The sequence below is a fragment of the Morchella importuna genome, assembly GCF_003444635.1.
Source record: "Morchella importuna strain M04M26 chromosome Unknown Morimp01GS005, whole genome shotgun sequence".
In the NCBI taxonomy this organism is placed as follows: domain Eukaryota; kingdom Fungi; phylum Ascomycota; class Pezizomycetes; order Pezizales; family Morchellaceae; genus Morchella; species Morchella importuna.
In genome coordinates this window covers 88,756-111,091 of record NW_025763402.1, presented here as the reverse complement: position 1 = coordinate 111,091, position 22,336 = coordinate 88,756, and the positions used below count along the sequence as shown (strand labels likewise).

The window sequence follows — 22,336 nt, the reverse complement described above, 5'->3', positions numbered from 1 at the left end:
ATGTTTGAAATGACAAAGAACCAAGACAAAACATCCGAAAAACTCCACCGCCTCCAACATCAGCTCACTAACCTCTCCACCAACAGGCCCAACAATCAAGTAGCTGCCGAAGGAAGAGCTGCCGTAATCGCAGCCGCCGCCATCGCCGCCGCCATCGCCGCCGCCACTACCACCGCCGCCCCCACCACTCCCGCCAGCAACCCCAACCACGCTCAACAACCAAGAGGGAAAGCAAAAGAAACACCGACCCCAGCTGCACCGAGATCCTACGCATCCATCGCAGCAGGAAACAACAACCCCGAATTCACGACAGTCACAAATAAGAGGAAAACCAAGCCCAAAGTAGACCCTCTCTTCAAACCTGAAATCATCAGACTCAACCGGAAAATCGTAATCGAAACAAACAAGGAACTTCCAGTTACCCCGTCGGACATCAGAGCTAAAATAAACGCAAAAATCCAAGACCCCAACTCCCAACTAATCTGTAACGGCAATACTGTATCTTGGCTAAATGCGATAGAATGGATCGTGTGGAGGAGGTATTGTGCAGTTGAACTAAGATTTGTAATGGGGTTTCTGTTATGTTCTTTCGGTTTCCATTACGCAAGTTATTAGTCATCAACGGACTAGGAGTTGGATATATAAGGGAGCGTTGTCTCGTGCCTTTTCATGTTTTCCTTCCTTTCCTTTTCTCTTCACGGAACCTTTGTATTTACCCCGCGCAACACCAAAACTTTCGAACAACAATAACTTTTGGCCTGCATTCTCGATAAAACTTTTACTCGAACACGATCCTGTATGTCAATAGACTCCGTAATCTATTGGTATCTTATCGCACATCTGTTCGTATGTGAAGTTATTCACGCCCTAGTCCCTGAGTTGTGAACTCCCCACCCCTCAACCCCGCCTAAGCTTCGCGACCGTAGCGGAAAACAACAATCTGGCCTTACCAAACCCACCCAACCCACCAAACACCGCGGGCAGAAAGAGAACTCTATCAGAAGTTTTCCCCAACCCAACCCGAACTGGAACATCAGTAATGTCCCAACAAGTCTCTTTGAGCTCCTGGTTCGCAGGAGCCCCCCCACCAGGAACACCGGCACCCCCTCGCTTCCCTGACACCCAATCAACCCAACAAACACAGTCCACCACCATCGAACAAACCCAGCTCGGTAATGAACCTTTCTCCATATTCGCTGAACACACCCAATACAATGAGCCATATGCACCAAAGTACGACTATATCCACCCCAACATCGTTCCCCAAGAAACCCACGCTAGAATGGACCTAAATTACGTTTCCTGGGTAATTAGAAATGCCCTCACTGTAGCACTTGAACCCCTCAACCAAACAACCGAACAGATCAACAAGGATTTAAAAGCTACCATTGAAGTCCTATCCACCCAAAACGAAACCCTTAAACACACCGTCGACGTCCTGGCCAAACAAATGTTTGAAATGACAAAGAACCAAGACAAAACTTCCGAAAAACTACACCGTCTCCAACAACAGCTCACCAACCTCTCCGTCAACAGGCCCAGCAATCAAGCAATCAATGAAGGAAGAGGATCCGCAATTGCCTCCGTCGCCGCTGCCACCATCGCTCCTATCACCACACCCACCAACAACATGAACCACGCCAACAACCCGAACCATGCCCAACAATTAAAAGGGAAAGGCAAAGAGATTCCAACCCCACCAGCACCAAAATCCTATGCATCCATCGCAGCAGCAAACGCCAACCCCGAATACACCACCGTCACGAACAAGAGGAAACCCAAGCCTAAAGCAGATCCCCTGTTCAAACCGGAAGTCACCAAAATCAACAGAGAAATTGTCATCGAAACGAACAAGGAATCACCAGTTACCCCCTCTGACATCAGGACAAGAATCAACTCCAAAATCGAAAACCTGGACTGCCAATTCATCGCCGCCAGGAAAACTTCAAAAAACAACATAGTTCTAGAAACCAAATTCGCCACACCCGCCTCGAAAGTCTTCGAATATAAACAAGAAATCGAAGCAGCCCTGAAAGAACTCAAAGTCCCCTTCGTCGACATCAGAGTTAATTCCAGATGGTCTAAATTTATCATACACGGAATTCCCACAACAATCGGAGATGGCTATGAAGCAGGACAGGTAATGGCCTCAGAAGTCAGAAGCAATTACGGGAGCACATTCGAAATGGCACAAATCCCCAGATGGCTCAGCAGACCCAAAGCCAGGATAGGGAAAACACACTCATCAATGATAATCGCACTCCCAGGACAATACACAAAGGATAACCTCGGACTAAGATACCTCACCCTATTCGACCGACAATGCAAAATCGACAACTACTTCCCAGCCAACCCAGAAACCCAATGCTCTAAATGCTTAGAATATGGCCACCGACATGAAAGATGCTCCCACCAAACCGGGAGATGTGGACACTGCGCAGAAAACCACCAAACAAAGGAACACCCATGCTCCGAATGCTCAGGAGGCACCAGATGCATCCATACACCCATCCGATGCTACCACTGCAAGGCCCCTCACAAAGCAACAGACGCCAACTGCCCAGAACGCACTAAAATCAGCATTACAAACAAACTGGGACCAGACACAAACCCAAGCCCGCTACCAATACCCATTGTCATCCCGGCCCAAGATCCCCCACAAGAAGATGCCGCCATGGATAACACCCAATGAGCCACACCAAAAGGACCACGGCTATCGCACAGCAACTGAACTGCGCGAAAAATGAGCTTACAACGAAGTCAGTAGTGGAGGAAGCAGAACAGGACCACAACATACTCTTTCTTTTGTTACAAGAACCATGGAATAACAAGGACGGCCACCCACCGGAATCCCCTCTTTTCTACCTATTTACAGCCAGCAACATAGGCACTAAAGCCGCCACATACATCAGGAAACACGTCAACCTGAAACCAAAGCACCACTACACCCACAATAATTTTATCCTCTCCGTCACGGTGGAAATCCAAAACCAGAAAACACAGATCCTCAACATATACTCACCAGGAAAAAGCGGACCCTTTGCAGAAATCTCCCGACAGATAACCACAATCCAAAACTGCCTTGTAATGGGAGACTTCAACAGCCACCACCAACTCTGGTATGGACATAGATCTCACGACTATACCAACAATATCAGAACAGACAAGCCCGGATCCAGGAAACTAAAAAGATGGATCGACCTGCAAAGACTGTCTCTACTTAACGAACCAAGCGAATTCACACACTTCCCCAGAAACAATAATAGACCGACCATCATCGATCTGACACTAGTCAAAGGACCAGTACTGGACCACGACATCCGCTGGAACATCGACCGACATGGAGCAGGCTCCGACCATGGGAAGACCATCCTGCAACTACGAATAGAGAAGCCCCCTCACATCCCCAGAAGACTGTGGCACCGAACGAACTGGGAAAAACTGGAAGAAAACATCTCAGGCCTTCACTTTCCCCCCGAAGCATGGGAATGCCAGAACCACACAAAACAATCGGTCGACTTCATACTCGAACATATAGATAACCTAATAGATCAAGTCATCCCATGGAGCCAAGGACACCCCAAGTCCAAGAAATGGTGGACCCCAGAGCTAAAGGAACTCAAATCAACCCTCAACACACTGGAAAGGAAGGCCAGAAATACCCAAAAAAACGAAGACAGGGAATCCTTCAGGAAAACCAGCAGGAAATGGACTGCAGCAATCCGGAAAGCCAAGGCGGAACAAAGGGAAAAAGAACTCACGGAGGCCAAAGGAAGCGCCATCTGGAAATTAATCAACACGGGGAAAAGAAGAGACACCACAATCCCAACTATACAAGGTGAAGAAACGTTTGTGGGGAAGTGCCAAGCTCTAAGAGCCCAACTCTTCCCCACAAATTGGACGTCCCCCAACAACCCCCCACTACAAATCAGACCCCCATCTTTTGACCTTAGTGACGATTTTCAGGAAGTAACAACAGAAGAAATCACATTCGCAATCAAATCATGCCCAACACACTCTGCCACTGGCCCTGATAACATACCATATCCTTTCATACAAGCAACAATCAAGGCAAACACCCAACTCTTCCAGGACATGTTCTCAGCCATGCTCCAGTATGGAGTCCAACCGGATCGATGGAAAGAGGCAAAATGCATACCAATCCCGAAACCAGGAAAATCCGGCTATTCATCGGCCAAAGCCTACCGACCCATCTCCCTGTTACAATGCTTCAGCAAAGTACTGGAGAAGATAGTGGCAACAAGACTATGCACCGCCGGATCCATCTTGGAGACCCTCAGTAAAGATCAGTTTGGAGGAAGACCAACAATCTCAGCGATCGATGCCCTAATACGGACCCTCACGCCTATCCAACAGAACCTCCTAATCAAACGGACTACAGGGACCACCCCAGACAGACCAGCCCTCCTTACAAATGACATACAAGGAGCCTTTAACTGCGTCGACCACCTCCTACTCGCCGAGATCATGACCCAACAGAAATTCCCATCATACCTAACCAACTGGTGCAAGGAATTCAACACCAACCGAACACTCCAATTCCAGTTCAATCATGAACTGGAACCACCACAACCGTACACTTCGGGGCTGCCCCAAGGGTCCCCCCTATCCCCAGTACTATTCATGATATATGCTGGAGTAATAACAGATCCCACCAACTCGCACAAGGAAACCAACACCACCTATATCGATGACGATGCACTCGTACAACTTGCAAAGTCCCCCCTCTACATCACCAAAAGACTTAACGAAAGGATGGCTGAAAGAGTCAAGAAAGCGGCACCTCTCAACATCAAATACGAACCACAAAAATCCGACCTGGTCTTCTTCAAACCCACAACGTCGAGCACCCCAACTCCCAGAAATTCGGTCACAATCGTAAAAGAAGAAATCCAACCCAAAGATAGACTCAAATACGTTGGAGTCTGGCTGGACTCAAACCTCTCCTTCCGGCCACACATCGAAGAAACCATTGCCAAAGGCCTTAAAGCCTTAAGCAGAATCAGAAACATCGCCTACCTCCCCGGATCAACAGTAAAATCTATCCACCACCTAACCGTCCAAGGCTTCCTCCCCATTATCCTATGGGGATCAGAGGCATGGTGGACAGGAGCTGACCACATCCTCCGATCACTATCCCCACTCTATAATGAAGCCGCAAGGATAATAACAGGCCTACCCCGCTGGACAAAAACCGAAAGACTGCTGAAAGAGGCAGCACTCCCCCCACTCGAACACCTCCTCAACCATAAATCACGGAAATATGGGACGCGAATCCCCTGTCACCCTGCCGACCACCCACTCAACGAAGAACCCATACAACTCCTCCCCACCAGACTAAAAAATACCAAAGGAACAGGCCTACACCGAATCGCATCACTTATGCTACCCTTTCAGGAACCAGGCAATCGCAGAGAGCGATGGATCCAGAATGATACCCTTACCAAACGCATGCTGGAAGAGTGGAACTCCATTCCATGCACCAACTACCACGAATCAGGAACGCTAAAAATCCACCCCATGCGAGCAAAACTCTCCCGATCCAAAGCAAAACTCATACACCGCATCCGATGTCAAGTCACCAGGATAGACAGACATGCAGCATTCACGGAACCCGAACCCTGTCAATGTGGCTCGGAACAATCCTCCAAACACACCATGATCGATTGCACACGATGGACACAATTATGAAGACCACTCATGGACAGAATCCCAGGACCGTACACATGGGAAAATTGGCTATTCACCAACCTCAACGTAGACCTGGTTCTACAATTCGCAGCAAAAACCAACCTACTCGACTGGTACGAAATAGACGAAGAAGATCTGGAGGAATGACGGACGGACCTCTCTCTCTCGCTTTCTTTCTTTTCTGTTCCTGTACCTCTCCCTATGTCTCGGCGTATCTATTTTTTTTTTCCTTTTTTTTTTTTCTTTTTCGCTTCTCCTTCCTTTTGTTCTTTCTTATGTCTGACGGCGGAGGATCCGGTGTGCGATAAGTCATGTACTTCAAAGCAATATAAAATCTATCTATCTATCTTGTATTTACTCGCGCCCGACCGCGCGAGGGTACGGGACCCCCTCCCGTTTCGACATCCTGATTCTCGAATTGCTTCAGGCCCTGAACGAGACGCCCCCCCTATCTGCGGAGTTCAAGCCTTTTACTAGGACGCGTCCTTCTTCTTACCCCTCCTCAAACCCGTCGGCGCCCCCGATCGCGACACCCAAACGACCAGCCCTTCAAGGCTTCCCCTTTCTACGTCGTATTGGCACTCTGTCAATAGTCTGGAGGTCAGCGCAGACTCATTGCCAAAGCCTACGATAACCCACGGTGCTAGCGACCTTACGGTCGCGAAACATTCGTTCCTTAACTTACGCGAGGTCCCTTCGTTGGGCCTTACCCCGCTTTACGGCCCTAGCCAGGCAACCCATTTAACCGAGTCGGCTTCCCCGCTCACCCAACCTTATCGGCCCGGTACTACAACCGAGGCCACCCCATCAAGACACGGTCGGCACCCACGATTGCGACCACCCCATATACTACGGAAATCGAGTTCGAAGGTCACCACTGCAAAGACCACCAACAGGTTGCGGCTTACGCTTACCATCCCCAACAGCCTGCTGCCCGACAAGCAGATTCCCAGGCTACCCTACCTTAACACACCCCTTTTGCTTTCGCACCTCGTTCTTCTGTCGGCCGGCCTGCCAGTCAAGAAGGTCACGATGACGCTACCACAGCCCCAGATTAACCTCCTAGGATAGGTGACACTTGAGTTGGTTCTGGAATACGCTAAATGGAGTAAGTCGCTTCGCGACGCCAGGTTTGGACAAGGTTGTAATTGGGAGAAGTGTTTGGATTTTCTACCACAGGAAGGTTTCTTACTTTGTCGGTTCGATTCTGCTCACCTGTACCCTTTCTGTCTCGCGTTCCTTCGTGTTCGCACCATTTTGTATCGTAGCTCCAGTTAGTTGCGACTTTTTCGCTTTCCTTTGTCTTTTCCTTTTTATGTCGTTTGGTTGTTCCTGTAGGTCTTTTTGACCCTCGCGATAAGCCCTGTGCTTCTAGTCGAGTAATAAAATATCTATCTATCTTGTATTTACTCCACGAAGACAATTCTTGTTCCACGTCTCGTCATAGGGTTCAACTGGTTGGTCATACCAGGCAGAGCCGCCTCATAGTCCATAGTCTCGAATACCTATTGTTACGTCCTCGCCTCGGTTGTATTCCTTGGCACTATAGTCCCTACGCCCATAGACACCCGTTACAGCCTGACCGTCACGACTGGCCTACAACTATACAGTCGGATGCATCAAGTTCTCGCCATTCACGATGCAACACCCAACCTCAATACTCGTTACTAACCACAAGTGAAGATATTTAATAGAGAATACATAGTAGAGTTAAATAGAATATGAAGAAAACTATTTTGAGACTACCATTCCATGTGCCCTCCATTGGCTTTGAGACATGCATCAACCCTTAATGGTAATTTATTTAGCTTTGATTGAGACAATGCCTCCCACTCCTCTTGTGCAGCGATAAAAGGTTCATCATCACGATGAGGTATTCTCTATCTATAGCTTCATCGCCGTTTTAGTTCACTCTTGAGCATTTCCCATGAATTTTCTATGGTGTTGAAATCTGGTGATCCAGTAGGCCAATTCTCCTCCTAACTGGACAGTTTCTATCTTTATCTGTACAGTATTTCAGCCTATTTTATGGAGAATAACAACAGCTTGCCACTTGTCAAACCCTGAAGCTTTTGCAGAGTTCGTGGTGGAGTTATTAAGGTTTGACTCACCATCAAAAAACAGCGGGAACTTGTTGCATGCGACTGTACATGTACGTGTAGTAGAAAAATACTCACAGCCCTGCTTATATATCGTAGCTGATACGACATCAAATGCTTACCGCGCGTGGCCAGTAAGCATGCTTATTAAAACCTACATACTTGAAGATTCGGTATATGTATACATGTACATGGACTTACATAAGTGATCAGTCCGAAAGACGGAGTGAAAGTATATGTACAGTACGAAAAAACGGGGTAAAATCAGTACTGTAGCAATGGCGAATCCGTACCCTTTTTTGGTATTGTAATTAGCCCGAGGAATCTCAATGTTTGTAATAGCAGTCTACGTCTACTTAAAGTACAGTGTAGTTCTGAGAGTTGATATGTCTTCAGGGAGTAATGTGGATATACAGGTAGGATACTTACAAGTACTCCTTTAATTTAATCATATATACAATTTGTCTCATGACCTAACCAACACCTAATACCGCCATAACTCGAAAAAATTGGCTAGCTTCTAGAGGTCAAAATTACTTGTATGGGAAACTTCTGATGCAGATCGATGCCATTCAACCAATCACTCGAGTGATAATCCCTGGCCGGAGATAGCCAATTTTTCGAGTTTTGGCGGTAAATATCCTATATCCCTGCATCCGATCAAAGCCTCGAATAGAAAGATCTCGAAAACCGATAACTCGCTAGTCTCCATAAGTTGCATGTACAGTAGCACTCGCAAACTTCCCCCAATCCTTTCAAACATCGATCATCCAATTACACACATCTCCTTTATCTTTTGGATTGCGCACTGCCAAATATTGAAGTACAGACCAGGTTAGTTCGCTGATTGATTAACTAGTGGACTAACTCGTTGATATCACGTTCATTCATTCATTAACTTTATGCAGCCTTCTAGCTACTGGATTCCCCTTCCTCTCTTTCGCTCCTAGGTCTCCATTAGAGATCTAATGACCAATTAATCCATCACAAATAAGGTCATCAAAAACCAACAGGCACCAGTGAGAGTGGCGCGTGAGTAATCCGAGCAGTCCTTATTTCGATGCAATAAACGATACTAACTTTCAGTGGATAGTCCATCCAAACATCGAACGTCAAGTTCATATAGGCTTCGACTACGGGGCATCACTCGCCTCAATTTTTCTCTTTCCCCCTCTCGCTCCGAGGTCTCCCCTTGGAGATTCGGTAATCAAGAACCAACTGGCACCAGTGAGAGTGGCGCGTGAGTAATCCGAACAGTCATTATTTCGATGCAATTAGCGATAATTAATTTCTGGTGGATAGTTTATCCCAAAAGGGACTCAACTAACCGCACACGATTTATGCGTCTGAACTTCGTATGACGAAGAGACTATTTTATTGAAGCACACCGCCGACTCCCAAATGACGATTGTGGAGTCGATAAGAGAGGCAAATTTTATGGTGCCTGAAGATCTTGCAAAGAAGTACACCCTCATCCCGTACTCTTAAGTACAATTAGAAACCGAGCTTCAACGTTTGAAGGATCGAGCTAATCTCTCAATTTAAACGTTTTGATAAAGGCCTAAAGGAAAAGTCCAAGCCCCATAAAAACCTTCAAATAGAACTAGAGTCTTTAGGAGTGATTGGGAATGTTGCGGAAAGTCTAGAGGGAGCTGGTATTCGGGAGCCGGGGCCGGCTAGAGGGCAACTTTGAATGACTTCGTCGTTATATTTAGATTTAGCAAAATCACCTCGTCGTTTAACACTAATTGACCATGACTACTAAAAGACTTTCTAAAGTGACCACTGTTCAACTGAATGATTATTTACCTAAGTGAATATTTACCTAAATGACTCCCGCCTGCTACAAGAATACTACCACGAGTGGTCTTCTTCTGCTCCGGCACCAACACTTCAACACTACAAATACCTCCACAATAATAGTCACCAATGTCATCACCATTACCCCCTTCACTCTCATTTTTACAAGTGGATCACATTAGACCGGCGCCCCATATGTTCCTCTCCGTTCCCCAACTGTTCTCCTCCGTTCCCCATTCTCAAATGTTCTCGCTTCCTTAGTTTCATCAGTGCTTGCTTGGGGTTACCATCACCATCACCAGTATCAAGGTAGTTCATATCCAGCCCGCTGGTTGGTATAGAAATTACTAATAGGCAGCAGCAGGAGTGATGGAGCAGTAAAAGTAGCAGCAATGGCGTTAGAAATAATAAATATACGTTCATTTATCTCGAGCTCTAAATGACAGAGTCACTTATGAACGGTTGTCATACACACAACATTGGGTGGTGTTGGCCGCGCTCAGTTTTCAAATTTCGAGCTCAGATTCTGAGTTCTTGGCAGTGGGGAAGACCCACCTGTTCTGTACTGAACTCTATGTATGTTCGACTCTTGAGTTTTATATCGTACGCTAGAGATCTTAATGGGGGAAAGAACACTGCACGCGTTCACCAAAGTATAGGTGGGTCTTCCCCACTTATAGTACCAAGAACTCGGGGTTTGAGCTCGAAATTTGAAAACTGGGCGTGGCAAACACGATCTATTACTTCGTCCTAGCAACAACAGAGTTATGAAATCTAACTACTTACAGCCTGTGGAGACACCGAAAAAGTTATAGGAGGTGTCACAGACGGTTACTTCATAGCACAGAGTGAGGGTTAGGTTTACTACCGAGTAAAAGTTGCCTACTAACTCCTAGTCTTGAAAATACACGAAGGGATGTACTTCTATTTAATACGGGAGATTAGACCTCGTCTTCTGATGTCACCAAATTCATTTCAAACGACCTTAACCAATGGACAATGAATTCACAACGCCGGTATGTCCCTCTGATGTATGCACGCTCTCTCTGCGCATCTGTACCACGCTGACCAAGATAATGAGAAGGATGAGCATTGGCCCATCACGAACCTTCACCGTGGCATCAGCATCGCGGACCTGCATGAAAGAATATAAGATGTGCTTATTGAGATCACCGAAAAGGCGCCCTTTAAGTTTGATGATAAATGGCAAGAGTATGTCGAAGCCTTTGTCGAGTTCAAAGAGATACTGGGAAAACGAATCGACAACTATGGCTCGATGAATCCCCTTCACAAGGATCTCGTCTGGTACATGCTCTATAACTGGCCGGGGTTCCACGTCTGTAGATTGATCAAAATGGCCGGAGATATACGCTGTGGAGGCACAAAGACATGTACGCTAACTAACCCTTTTTGCTTTTAGTACGTCTTTCCCGGATTCTCCGCGTTGAATCGCCAGCCGCCGTGGACAAGCTAAACTCTGCACTATCGGATCGGCAGTCACTCGAGTCTTTCGATCTCCCCCGGTACGGGCTGAAAACAGCCAACAAACACATCCAAAAGGAGGCCGTCAAGGAGGTCTACTCGCTAGTCAAAGCCTTCGTTGACGCCTTTGATGAACAATACGACCTCTTTTGTCATGAGTTCCGCCGAGTCGAGCTTAACGACGACTTGAGGAGATTGGTCAAAGAGGCCCAGCAAACCGGAACCAGACCTGCGGAAGACTTGAAGAGGCTTGAAGATGAGGCTTGCAAGACGAGGGTCGAAATCCGCAGGCATGCGGAGCTAATCGTGAGGCCCGGCTACGAATCACCTTTCTCCAAGACTGAAGTGACCGATATACCCTCCGAGGCGAATGATATGCGCCGCCGCAACGTGAATAATCTTGCACGAACGTGTAAATCCTTTAGAAAAACGATTGCTGAATTCGACGAGGAGCAGGAGAGAAGAAGGGAGCTCCACAAGCGCAAGAAGGAGTTGGCTGAGAAAGAGTTGAAAAGGTTGAATGAGGAGCTTTCAGACTCAGTGGAGCTTTTCCGAGACGCGTTTCGAGAAAAGTTTAGCTACTGGTTTAGCACAAAATCAAAGGCACAGAAAATGGAGGAAAGAGAGAGTATTAAGCAAAGAACTCTCATGCATAAAAGGAAATACGCAAAGGGCAAATGAAGGAGGATTGCTTTTCTTGTACATGTTCTATCAATTTCAATTACTTCCCAGTCTGTTTAGATTGGATTGCTGCTGTAAATAATACTCGAGATTTGCATGTATTCATTGGGAGCTTCAATCTATCAATAAGAGAATTTGGAGTCTGGTTGTGGTGTATAGGATTGGATTAACCGAAGCCTGTACGTATGCATTTTTGTATACTGCATTGGAATTCTCTCTCAAGATTAATCAGAGGAAGTCTTGAATAGAGATGCGTAGCAAGATCCGAGCGCATTTTGCGAGTTATAAAATACGACTACAACTCGGCATAACCGGATCCAACAGACATTACATTCGGAATTTGAAAACTAACATTCATGCAATGGCTAGAGTCTAGGCTGACAAGCCGAAATAACAATCAAATTATACACGATACTGTCTTTGATAGCGCAATATGCGTATAGAGGTATAGTTCAACTGCTTAGATGAGCTTAATGCAATTTTATTCTGCTAGATAGGTTCAACTATCCTTATTTGGTACTGTATGTAGCTACAATTGATGTAATGAACTTTTGAAAAACTAGCAACCATCAACGTGTATCGGTCTGTAGGATTGACTACTAGACGGTGCCGAAGTTATTTTCTCTCACTCCGGCATCCTGCCTACCGATCAAACCTCACGCACGCTTCCACTTTTCTCTCAGGCATAATCTACTCCAGGCCATTTCACATCTGTATTCTCATTCGCCCACTCGTCGCCCAGCGGAATTTTAGCCGTATATGTGCTACCGTGCGATATCTTGTGGCGCAGCTTCCATAACTTCTTCAATCCATTCATCAGCTGCTTCCCCTTGACCTCTCCCGGCTCTCGACCTTTCGTTAAACGCTTTGTTCTTTCGTGGACCCGTGCCCATAGCCGAGCCAAAACCACGTCATACCACCCGTTGTCACCTATGTCGACCGAACCGGAAAATCCAAACCAGCGCTCAATGCCCGTCCACTCTGCCCACATATCCAGTTTCTGGCGCCACATCGCCGTGTAATATGGGGGGGAAGAAGCTCTGAACATCGTAAGGTCTATCTTGGCAAACTTGATGAGCAGCATGGCGTAATGCTCTAATACCGTGAGGTGCACGATGTCGTGGGGGTCAAAGACCGGTGAGGCGAGAACGGTGCTACTGAGATCGATGCGGGCGAATTTGATGGGGAGCATAGGCGGGTGGATCAGCGACAATACATGGCGTCTGAGTTTGCGGAGCTCTCGTATTGAAGTGAGGGTGTTGCGGATAGCGATAGCACGGCGATATCCTTCGACTTTAAGAAGCATGAGATGAGTGAAGCATGGGACATATACGGGTTGGTTCATTTTGATGCTGGAGGCCTAGCTAGGTGAGGGGTAGACTTGGATTAGAGTCTTGTATCAATAAGAACGGTACGTACGGGATTGGAGAAGATGTATAATTCTGGCTAGATATACATACGCTGGGTCATATGACGATGCGTCTATGTATATTTATCGGCCTAGCTGCAGAGGGTGGTGAGGATCATCGACATGAGTGTGCAGAGAAGACTCAGCTTATAGATTGTTGTCGTAGGTATGAGAGATGGAGATGTACACACGTATTTTCGTAAACGGTTACCTGGCCTGAATACATGATGTACGTACATATGTGCATGTACACGCAGCGGTCGACGTCGCGGTATAACGTTTACTACATGTACATGTAGTTACCAAGGAAGTAGACCCGTGGGGCTCCCGACAGATATACAAGTCGCTGCACATGTAGCCATAGGAGCCACGGAGGTCCGAGGGAGCCTCATTCTTACGTCACATACAACTGGAATTACAAGACTCTCAAATTGCAAAGTGAATTGCAACCATCAACCATTCATCGAATATCACCCGGTCATCACCTGTCACTCGCTGCCAAGACTTGCAATAGTGGAATAGAAGCACAGGTCGGAGAGGTTTATAAATTTGTAGCGGGATTAATTAGCAGGATGCTTGATTGTGGTAGAGATAATGCATATCCAATACCGGAATCCGTGGTATATAGAGCTTAGTCGGGAAATTGCATGTAGGTACCTACTATGCGAGATGGTGAACCATAGTACTTATTTTTGATTCAAGTAGCTTAGTTATTACGTACATGTAGATATCTCGGTAGCCATTAATGTTATATATATAAGCCCAAATTAACTACGACAAGCGAAAGAAACGGCTTGTGCCAGGCGATAGACAAACCTTGAGAGCTTTATCGAAGACCCAATGGATCCTAGCTACAGGCTAGAGGTACATCTCTATCTATGGCCGACATCCCATGTATTAAATACGTATATATATGTCTGAACCAGCGATGCAGATAGGTAAATACAGGTTCGATAATCCTGCATCAAAACGAAAGGTCTTTCTGTGGCACCACGAGGCACAGGTAGCTCACCGGAGCAGAGCAAGGGATCTGGAACTTAAACATACTCGCGCATTAATTTAACGCATGAGTAAAACGAGGATTGCGCGGTTGCCAAGAGAAGCAACTTTTAGGACCTCTGGAGGACTGCTCATGTCTCCAAGTCTTTTTGCCTGATCTCCGGCCACCACCGAAAACACACCCCTGCACCCAATTATTCAGACCTGCTCTGCAACCCTAACTATCTTTGAAAGACACATGAGGAACACTATTCAAACTCTCACTATGTGTACCCGCTTTGAAGGCTGGGATTCCTTCGGCATGCCAACACCTGCCTGGTTCTAGCAGCTAACCTCATGGGTGATAGACAAAATGCGACCCCTCAACTCTTCCCCAAATCGAAGGATCGCCAGGAGCGATACGAAAGCCCCATAAAATCAACATTTGAGTGGGTGAAGGATAACACTATCATCCAGAAGTGGATAGGAGAGGATACACAGGTGATTTAGGTGTCTGGGGGCCGGGGCCAGGCCCCGGAAAATCCGTGTTTTCTAGTTAAGCACCTACCAAGCCAAACTTGCGTAGCTACTTCCGGTGGTGGTGCGCTTGTGGGTGCGGTGGGTTTGCTATAATAGATCTGAGGGGATCAGGTTCGCACAGTTACTCCTGGATAACGGGGCGGATGCGAATAAACAGAGTGAGAAGTGTGGATGCGCTTTAAACATAGCTTCTTTGTGTGGGGGCTGAAGCTTGTGTAGCTACTGGTTGATTACTGTGCGAATATTCATGCTGTTAGAGATGAGGATAGAGATCTTGTTTTGGAGATGGGATTGAAGATGATGGAGCCGGCACACCCACTGATTGGTCACCTCTAGGGTCGCTGGATGAAGAGTCTATGGATGAAGAGAGCGAGTGGAAATGTCGTTGTAGCGACTGAGGACATGTGAGTGCGATTGCCAAAGTCTGGCATGTTTGGTCCTTAAATAACGATCAATTCTGTTCTCTAGAATCATCAAAATGACGCCGGAAATCACACGCTTTGTTAAGCACGTATGGTTCAGTGTCTATTGATATATATGTATCTGAGTGGGGAACCTCCGCTTGATATTGGCATATCGTTTATAGTTTGTCACATCCATGTCAGAGCATTCTTATCTTTTCCGTTAGCACGATGTCAGTTCTTGTATTCTTTGTCAACCATTTCCGCCGTTTACCCTCCTTCTTTGATGAACTCTCTCTTCAGGTCCGTTAGAGGTTCGTCTTACACAAGTGCACATATTCAGCTCAGCTAGCTACAAAACATCAAGACTGAAGAGCACAAAAACCTTTCCAGAGTATGAACCCTTGTAGCAACTGCCCCTGCTTTTTCCGAACCACGAGGTGCTAAAGGCACTTAGTGTTTCTCCCTTTCGTAGTATTTGAGGCTCGAACAATCACCAATATATATATATTTTTGAAATCCGGCAGTACCCCATCTTCCTGTAACTCCGGATGTATATCTGGTGAGTCTGTTATCCATAGCATGAACAAGTTTGCTTTTCTTGATCACGTTTTTGTCCACCACACAAGCAGCCTGTTCCTGCTATTCCCATTATTAATCAGTTCAATCACACAACCCGATTCTTCCTAGCCTCTCATAAAACGTGACTGACCTGGGTAGCTATACATGGCCTGCCCGCCCCACCACACCCCCCTCGAGACATCCGGCTTTTTGTTCTCGTTACTCCCAGAGACACCATAGACCGCCCCAGGTACCGAATCAAAAAGGTATGTCTCAGATGCTGTAGTATCTTCTTCTTGTTTTCGCACTAAACCATCCCACCAGCTCCCATATCCAAACGCCGCACAATCCGTTTCCGGTCCGCATCACGAGTGATGCATGATGATTCACTCGTGGCTGGTAGAGAGGGTTAGGGTTTGTACTGTCATTTCGCTTTGGGGTGGGAATGCGGCGGTGTTGACTTGGGTTGTGGTGTTTGATGAAGGGTCCTTTATCACTGATAAAATGAAGGTAAAGTCGTGTATTTATGCTGTGCATTGGAGATAAGTTTCTCTCTGGGCGATGCTGCTGAGAAGTGTTTCATTAATGTAGTGCTGTTTGATAATATCATTACCATGCTGGCGATGATACTGGCGAGTGAGTGACTGAGTGGCGACTGGGTCGGTTGAGAGAGCCGTGCGAAGGACATACCTAGGTAACATATGGGTGTGGAGTACATGTATGTAGGTCTCGGTGGGTGGGTTGAATTGTAGAGTTGATGGCCCTGTTTCAACACCAATATTTCTATCTCTCGCTACATACATGTACTCTAATACAAGAGATTTTGATTGTTACACAGCAAATAGGGACGGGACGAACGAGAAGATCAAAGGTTTTGTTTACCCTCCTTCAAACGAATGTTTCTGTTTGTGTCTCTGCCCCCTCTCACTCCCGCAGATGCCCAGAGACTAGAGGATATATATATGCATACTATATTCCCTGTTTTCTCGCCCGAGTTCCCTGGATACTTTAACCCCTTCCGCACACCCAAGCTGCGCCACACAACGCACCAATCTCCACCGCCCCCCCATCCCAGCAAGCCACACCAACCGAGTGACCACTCATGCGTGATCGTGCACTTTTTGCAGCCCGGATCACGATGGGGTGGATTCACCAATTGACATCCATACACACCCCAAGGTATCTTTAGGGGGTGGTGTGCTTATTCCAACATGCAACAACATGGGGAGGAGGAGGAAGATGGAGATATAAAAAACACTCAAGTCCCGCTCCTCCTCGATCCTACCACTCCTTCAGATCCCTCCTCTGGTCGAGTGAGTGAGATGGGTAGTAGTAGGTCTATACCGCAGTCGCTCGTTAGATTGGCATCGGTCTCGCAATGAAGTTCCCGCTCCTCTCGACACTCCTCCTGTCTGGAGGCTTTGTCTGCGCCTGCGATAACGACCGGTGCGCTAACACGGTCACTCGCACGGTCTGGAACGTCCGTACCAGGTATGTCTTCTCATGAATTGATTACTCCCCGCAATGGCCACCCTGATATCAATGTCAATTGGCTAACAAACTGATTCGGCACACAGAAAATTCACAGAGACCTTTACGAAATTAATCCCATACACCACAACATCAACAAAATACGTCCCCGGCGACGTCCAGAAGAAAACGTAAGTCTCCCGCCCTCCCCCTCCAACGCAGCTTCAACCGCTGACGAAACGGACAACCCCAGCGTCACACTCTTCACAAGCACAAAAACCCATGTCGTCTCGACCATCATCAAAGACGGCATCGTCACCACCACGACGCTGACCATGCCCGGCGGATACCCGACCGTCACCGTGTCCGGTGCTGGCGAGGTCACCACCGTCACTATTCCCGGCGCGGGGGAAATGACCACTGTGTACGGGTTTTTATGTAATCGTTTTTTTTATGCGCAGGGGATGTTGTGTATTGTCGTTGGGGTTATTTATTTATTCGTGGCCGAGCTCTGGAATACATGTCCAAAAAAGTCTAGCCTAATCTTGAAAATAATGGAATCATGAATCATCACTCGGGGGTGTAAATCGGAACACTGCCTTTAATTTATTGTGAAGGGGTTAATTAATTGCATGCAGCCCCAGGTCTCAATGTCTATGGTCATATAGACAATGCCTTTCATTTGAGATGTGCAAGAGACGGAAGTGCGGGGAAATATCGGTGCTCCACTTTTGGACGGCTGTCGATCGACATTGAATTGTACGTGGCTACCTACCCTAGGACTAGGCAGATACAGGGGGCGGGGTTGATATATCGGTAGGAAGCTTTGATGTGAAGAGATCTACATGTATACCATCTATAGACGAAGAACAATCAGTAGTGGTGTATTATAGCCCGGGAGTAAGTGGGCCTGGTTAAGGCACATCTATGAGTCTGTAGCTATGTATGTGTGTAGGGAAGGTTTCAACTCAGCAGTTTATCAAGCAGCATCTGTACCCACTGGTCCCCCACCCCACAACCTCCTATCCCACCAAGCCCCACACCCAACCACCACCACCAGCGCAAACCCGGAAGCTAGCAAAGTGCCACAACACGTAAACAGCCAGCCAACAGCAACCACCACACCCCCTCAGTCTCACCCGCCAGCTCCACAGCGTCGGTACACAGTACCAAGCAGTGCCACCACGCGTACATACACCAACCTAAAGGATGTAGCCCGGCGCCCCATCATACCAGTAGCTTACCGTCGAAACGAATACAATTTTGAGCCTTATTCAGTCGGCTTATCCAGATCGTAGGCTCATAATAGCCTTATGATCCAATAAGATTCAAATAAGTATTATTTAAGCATGTTTTAAGGATTAAATAAGGCTTAGAAAAGGATTTTTGTACTAATAAAGCTATTGTGAGCCTACGTCCTGGATAAGCCGACTGAATAAGTCTTGAAATGGTATGCGTTTCGACAGTAAGGTACGTGACAGGTGCCGGATACATACATACACGCCTATACCGCACCCTATGTATTCCGCCTACCTCGTGACGTACAGTAGGTGGTGAAGAGAGATGGAATTCGCAGTGCTCTGCGTGTGTGGTGTTGCAATTGGTTGCAGTAGGAGGAGTATGTGGTGGGTTGGTTGCGAGCTCTGCTATCATGGATCTTGGCGCTGGTGGCGAACCCTAACCCTGGAGAGTGATGCATGGTGTAGCACTCGATTTTTAGCTTGTATTAAAAAGACTGCGGGGTGTGGGGTTGAGAGAAGTGGCGGGAGAGGTGTGGTTTTGTTTAAGAGGCATATTTTTGGAGTTATGGGAAGTACGGGGGGTTGGCCGCGGTGAGCGGTTTCATGTGTGCTAGGGTTGTCCTACGATCACAGAGTGCCAACGGTTTGGGTGGTTTTTTTTTAACGAGAGTACTTTTTTCTGAGCGGGGTTCTTTATGTTGATAGACGGTATAAGGTGAACCAAATAAGTGGGTGGTGATAGCATAGATAAATATGTTAGAAAAAGATATGTTGCTCATTTGCCTTTCTTTATGCTTTTGGCCTTTGGAGCCCATAAACTGAACAAGGAAATTGCGAAGCTGACAAGATAGAAACCATATCCCCCTTTGCGACGACTTCAATAGACTCCACCCCTGTCGTTATGAAAAAAAAAACTTAGACATCCCTTCCACCGCGAGTTGTTAAATGCTGACAAGTTGAAAAAATACTGATGTGACAGAAAAAAAACAGGACTAGTCCCAATGAAAGTGAGAAATATATGACCACTTGACCTAGGGCACATTCGGCCCGCTCTTATCTGACCTCCAAAACCCGATGCCCCTAACACACCTCCAAACGTAAAAACAAATTCCTTATATGCTGCCTTCCTCGTCAGTTCCGAAATAGTTAGCTTGGGAATATGCACCGGCGCATTGACATCAATCTTTAGCGCCAGCCTTACGTAGCCTCTTAACCACCCTCTCGTGTCCTCCTTCAGCTGCCGCCTGCAAGGCTGTCCGTCCAGACCATTCGGTAGGCTCTGCGTTGATGTCAGCCCCAGCCTGGAGCAGCTTGTCGACTATCACTTCGTGTCCTCCTCCAGCTGCCGCCTGCAAGGCTGTCCGTCCATACCATTCGGTAGGCTCTGCGTTGGTGTCAGCCCCAGCCTGGAGCAGCTTGTCGACTACCACTTCGTGTCCTCCTCCAGCTGCCGCCTGCAAGGCTGTCCGTCCATCGCTTTGGGCAGGCTCTGCGTTGATGTCAGCCCTAGCCTGGAGCAGCTTGTCGACTGTCACTTCGTGTCCTCCTTCAGCTGCCGCCTGCAAGGCTGTCCGTCCATCATGTTGGGCAGGCTCTGCGTTGATGTCAGCCCCAGCCTGGAGCAGCTTGTCGACTATCACTTCGTGTCCTCCTCCAGCTGCCGCCTGCAAGGCTGTCCGTCCATCGCCTCGGTCAGGCGATGCGTTGATGTCAGCCCCAGCAGTGATTAGAAGGTCGACTATTTTAATATTCCCAATCCTTGCCGCAAGTTGCAGTACTGTGATGCCCTCCTCCAATCTCTCAAGTGGGGCCATAAGTCCATACCGCGACACATGAACAGTGACCATCTCCACCGAGCCCTGACGACAACATTCAAAAATTGACGACACGAGGGAGACTGGTTGTTCAGTATTCGATGTTAACCTCCGCTTTAGTAAATATTGCGTTATTTCGTTATATTCCATTTCAACAGCCCAGCGTAGCAGCGGTTGCTGACTCTTTGGTACTGGGTTAATCTGTGCAACCTGCTCACCCAAAAGACAGGACGATGCTAACTCCATGGCTGCACCCCTCAACCCAATCGTTGAGGTGACCGTAGAACAATCTGTTTCCATGTCCATCCGCCGCATGTCTTTGAGGAGCGACGCCGTAATCCTATTATGACCGCTTCTGATTGCGCAAAGCAGCACAATCGCCTTTAAGGTGTCGTGATCGTGATCCGCCTTGGTTGAGGGAAGGAAATATTCACCAATTGCTTCCCATAGTAAACTTAGATATTGCGCATCTATAGCTGATTGAGCATGATCCGTACTTATGAAGGACTGGGGGAAAAGTCTCTCATCATACCTTCGGGGGTAGGAGATAAGATCTCCTGATCTCCGATTCTTAAGACATTCCCACAAGGTTCCGGGATATCACCCCCCACTAAAGACACCCAGTAAACAAATAAGTCTCAGCCTACTGGATGATTCATCAAGAAATATGGACTCTACCCTCAAATCTTGCCAGAGTGGTCCAGCTCTGGTCTTTTATAATAATACTTGCTTGTTTGCTAATCTTTGTAGCTACGAAGAGAATGACGGAGGACGTCGACACCGAGGCCTTACTGGCCTGGTAGTATGCAAAACTAAGCATACAATTAGTTATGATCTGCATTCTAGAATGTGTGTAGATATTACCGTTGAAACAACACCTGTTCCTCTTCAGTTTCCCAACTGTGGTGTGTTTTTTCGAGAAGCTTCGATTTCTCGTTCCGCTTAGAAGGTTGTAATGACATACCCTTCACTTGCGTCTCCCAAATGCTAAGGTCACAAAGTTGAATATCCTCAAATGTGGGCTTTTGAAGCTTCGAGCTATCCATATCCTCAAATTGGTCTCTAATAGCCTAATTGAATCCTTTAGAAAGGACTCCCATGTCTTTAGGTTGTCGTGATAGCGACTAACCTCTGCAAGCACTTCCGCGTCGTATTGTATGCTTGGATCGAGAAGGTTGAACTGCGGATGCTTTGCAATGACATCTATCAAAATCCACGATGCCTTAACAAGGTTTGTGTAAGCTTGGTGAGAGACGCGCCCGTCAGACGCAAGGCCTGCAGACAGGTCGCTTTGAGACTGTTTCATAGTTAGTCCAGGCTTCGGACCAACCCACGAGATAAAATAACTCTTAGTTTACCTTCAGAAGCCACCACCTTCCCGCCTGAATCCATTCGTCTACCCCAATAGCTGACCACCGTCGCTTTCCAACTTCAGCGTTTTCCATCAGCTTCATACTGAGAAGGGTTTTCTTTAAAGCTTTATCATTGACGGCCGATATTGACGGAGCTTCTGGGGATCCTTGACTCTCAAACTTTTGGACAAGTTCATCAATGCGACTGAACCTTCTTTCAAGTTTCTGGGTTGAGGACTCGATACGCTGCAATGAAGAACTTTTTCAGGATTGCTTAGCTATCATACCCAAATACATCTGACGGGAGTCTTTACTTTCCACAGGATGTTAAAAGTAAGTTTATAACACCGTTATGATAGACCAACTATATCAAGTCAGCAAGGCTACCAGAGAAAAACCTATCAAATTACCTTGTTCCGTAGGGCATCCAAATCGGAGGCATCAACAGCCCATTTAAACTTTGCCCATAGTTGTTTTCGGACTTTCGAACGTGAAGAATCCCCCAACTTCTCATACTTCTTCGCATGTTTCTCAAGCTCCTTGAGTGTCACCTCCACCCGACTCATCATTTCCTTCACCATACGAATACGGTCTTCACCGGAGCGGACTAGAGTCGAATTTGGATCTTGGGCTTCAAGTTCTAGGAGCTTGATCGATTGGGATAGTGTAGTAATCTCCTGAAGAAGCAACTGGAACTCCTGAGGAGCACCCCTTGATACGACATAGCAATAACGATAGAGGTTCCAGGCGAGCTGAGAAACGGCAATGAAATCGCCGACGCCAAAGCCGAAGGACAT

General features: G+C 47.0%; 6 protein-coding genes across 6 annotated transcripts; 4 read left to right on the top strand and 2 right to left on the bottom strand.

The window, feature by feature from the left end:
* On the top strand, positions 1-481 carry LAJ45_02588 (uncharacterized protein; the record flags this gene model as incomplete). The annotated part of the gene is made up of 2 exons (XM_046112179.1): positions 1-390; positions 464-481. The coding sequence occupies 2 exons, from the start codon at positions 1-3 to the stop codon at positions 479-481; spliced, it is 408 nt and encodes a 135-aa protein (XP_045974305.1).
* A 7,659-nt stretch (positions 482-8,140) lies between these two features.
* On the top strand, positions 8,141-9,138 carry LAJ45_02587 (uncharacterized protein; the record flags this gene model as incomplete). The annotated part of the gene is made up of 6 exons (XM_046112178.1): positions 8,141-8,227; positions 8,641-8,645; positions 8,720-8,761; positions 8,832-8,843; positions 8,905-9,051; positions 9,114-9,138. The coding sequence occupies 6 exons, from the start codon at positions 8,141-8,143 to the stop codon at positions 9,136-9,138; spliced, it is 318 nt and encodes a 105-aa protein (XP_045974304.1).
* Positions 9,139-10,603: 1,465 nt separating this feature from the next.
* On the top strand, positions 10,604-11,774 carry LAJ45_02586 (uncharacterized protein; the record flags this gene model as incomplete). Its single annotated transcript, XM_046112177.1, has 3 exons — positions 10,604-10,627; positions 10,792-10,951; positions 11,032-11,774. The coding sequence occupies 3 exons, from the start codon at positions 10,604-10,606 to the stop codon at positions 11,772-11,774; spliced, it is 927 nt and encodes a 308-aa protein (XP_045974303.1).
* A 679-nt stretch (positions 11,775-12,453) lies between these two features.
* Positions 12,454-13,119, bottom strand: LAJ45_02585 (uncharacterized protein; the record flags this gene model as incomplete). The annotated part of the gene is made up of 1 exon (XM_046112176.1): positions 12,454-13,119. One exon carries the CDS (start codon positions 13,117-13,119, stop codon positions 12,454-12,456), a length of 666 nt encoding a protein of 221 aa, XP_045974302.1.
* A 3,921-nt stretch (positions 13,120-17,040) lies between these two features.
* LAJ45_02584 (uncharacterized protein) lies at positions 17,041-17,888 on the top strand (the record flags this gene model as incomplete). Its single annotated transcript, XM_046112175.1, has 4 exons — positions 17,041-17,153; positions 17,240-17,323; positions 17,386-17,556; positions 17,801-17,888. The coding sequence occupies 4 exons, from the start codon at positions 17,041-17,043 to the stop codon at positions 17,886-17,888; spliced, it is 456 nt and encodes a 151-aa protein (XP_045974301.1).
* Positions 17,889-19,551: 1,663 nt separating this feature from the next.
* Positions 19,552-22,336, bottom strand: LAJ45_02583 (uncharacterized protein; the record flags this gene model as incomplete). Its single annotated transcript, XM_046112174.1, has 8 exons — positions 19,552-20,657; positions 20,720-20,797; positions 20,866-20,999; positions 21,052-21,257; positions 21,317-21,484; positions 21,546-21,798; positions 21,854-21,903; positions 21,950-22,336. 8 exons carry the CDS (start codon positions 22,334-22,336, stop codon positions 19,552-19,554), a joined length of 2,382 nt encoding a protein of 793 aa, XP_045974300.1.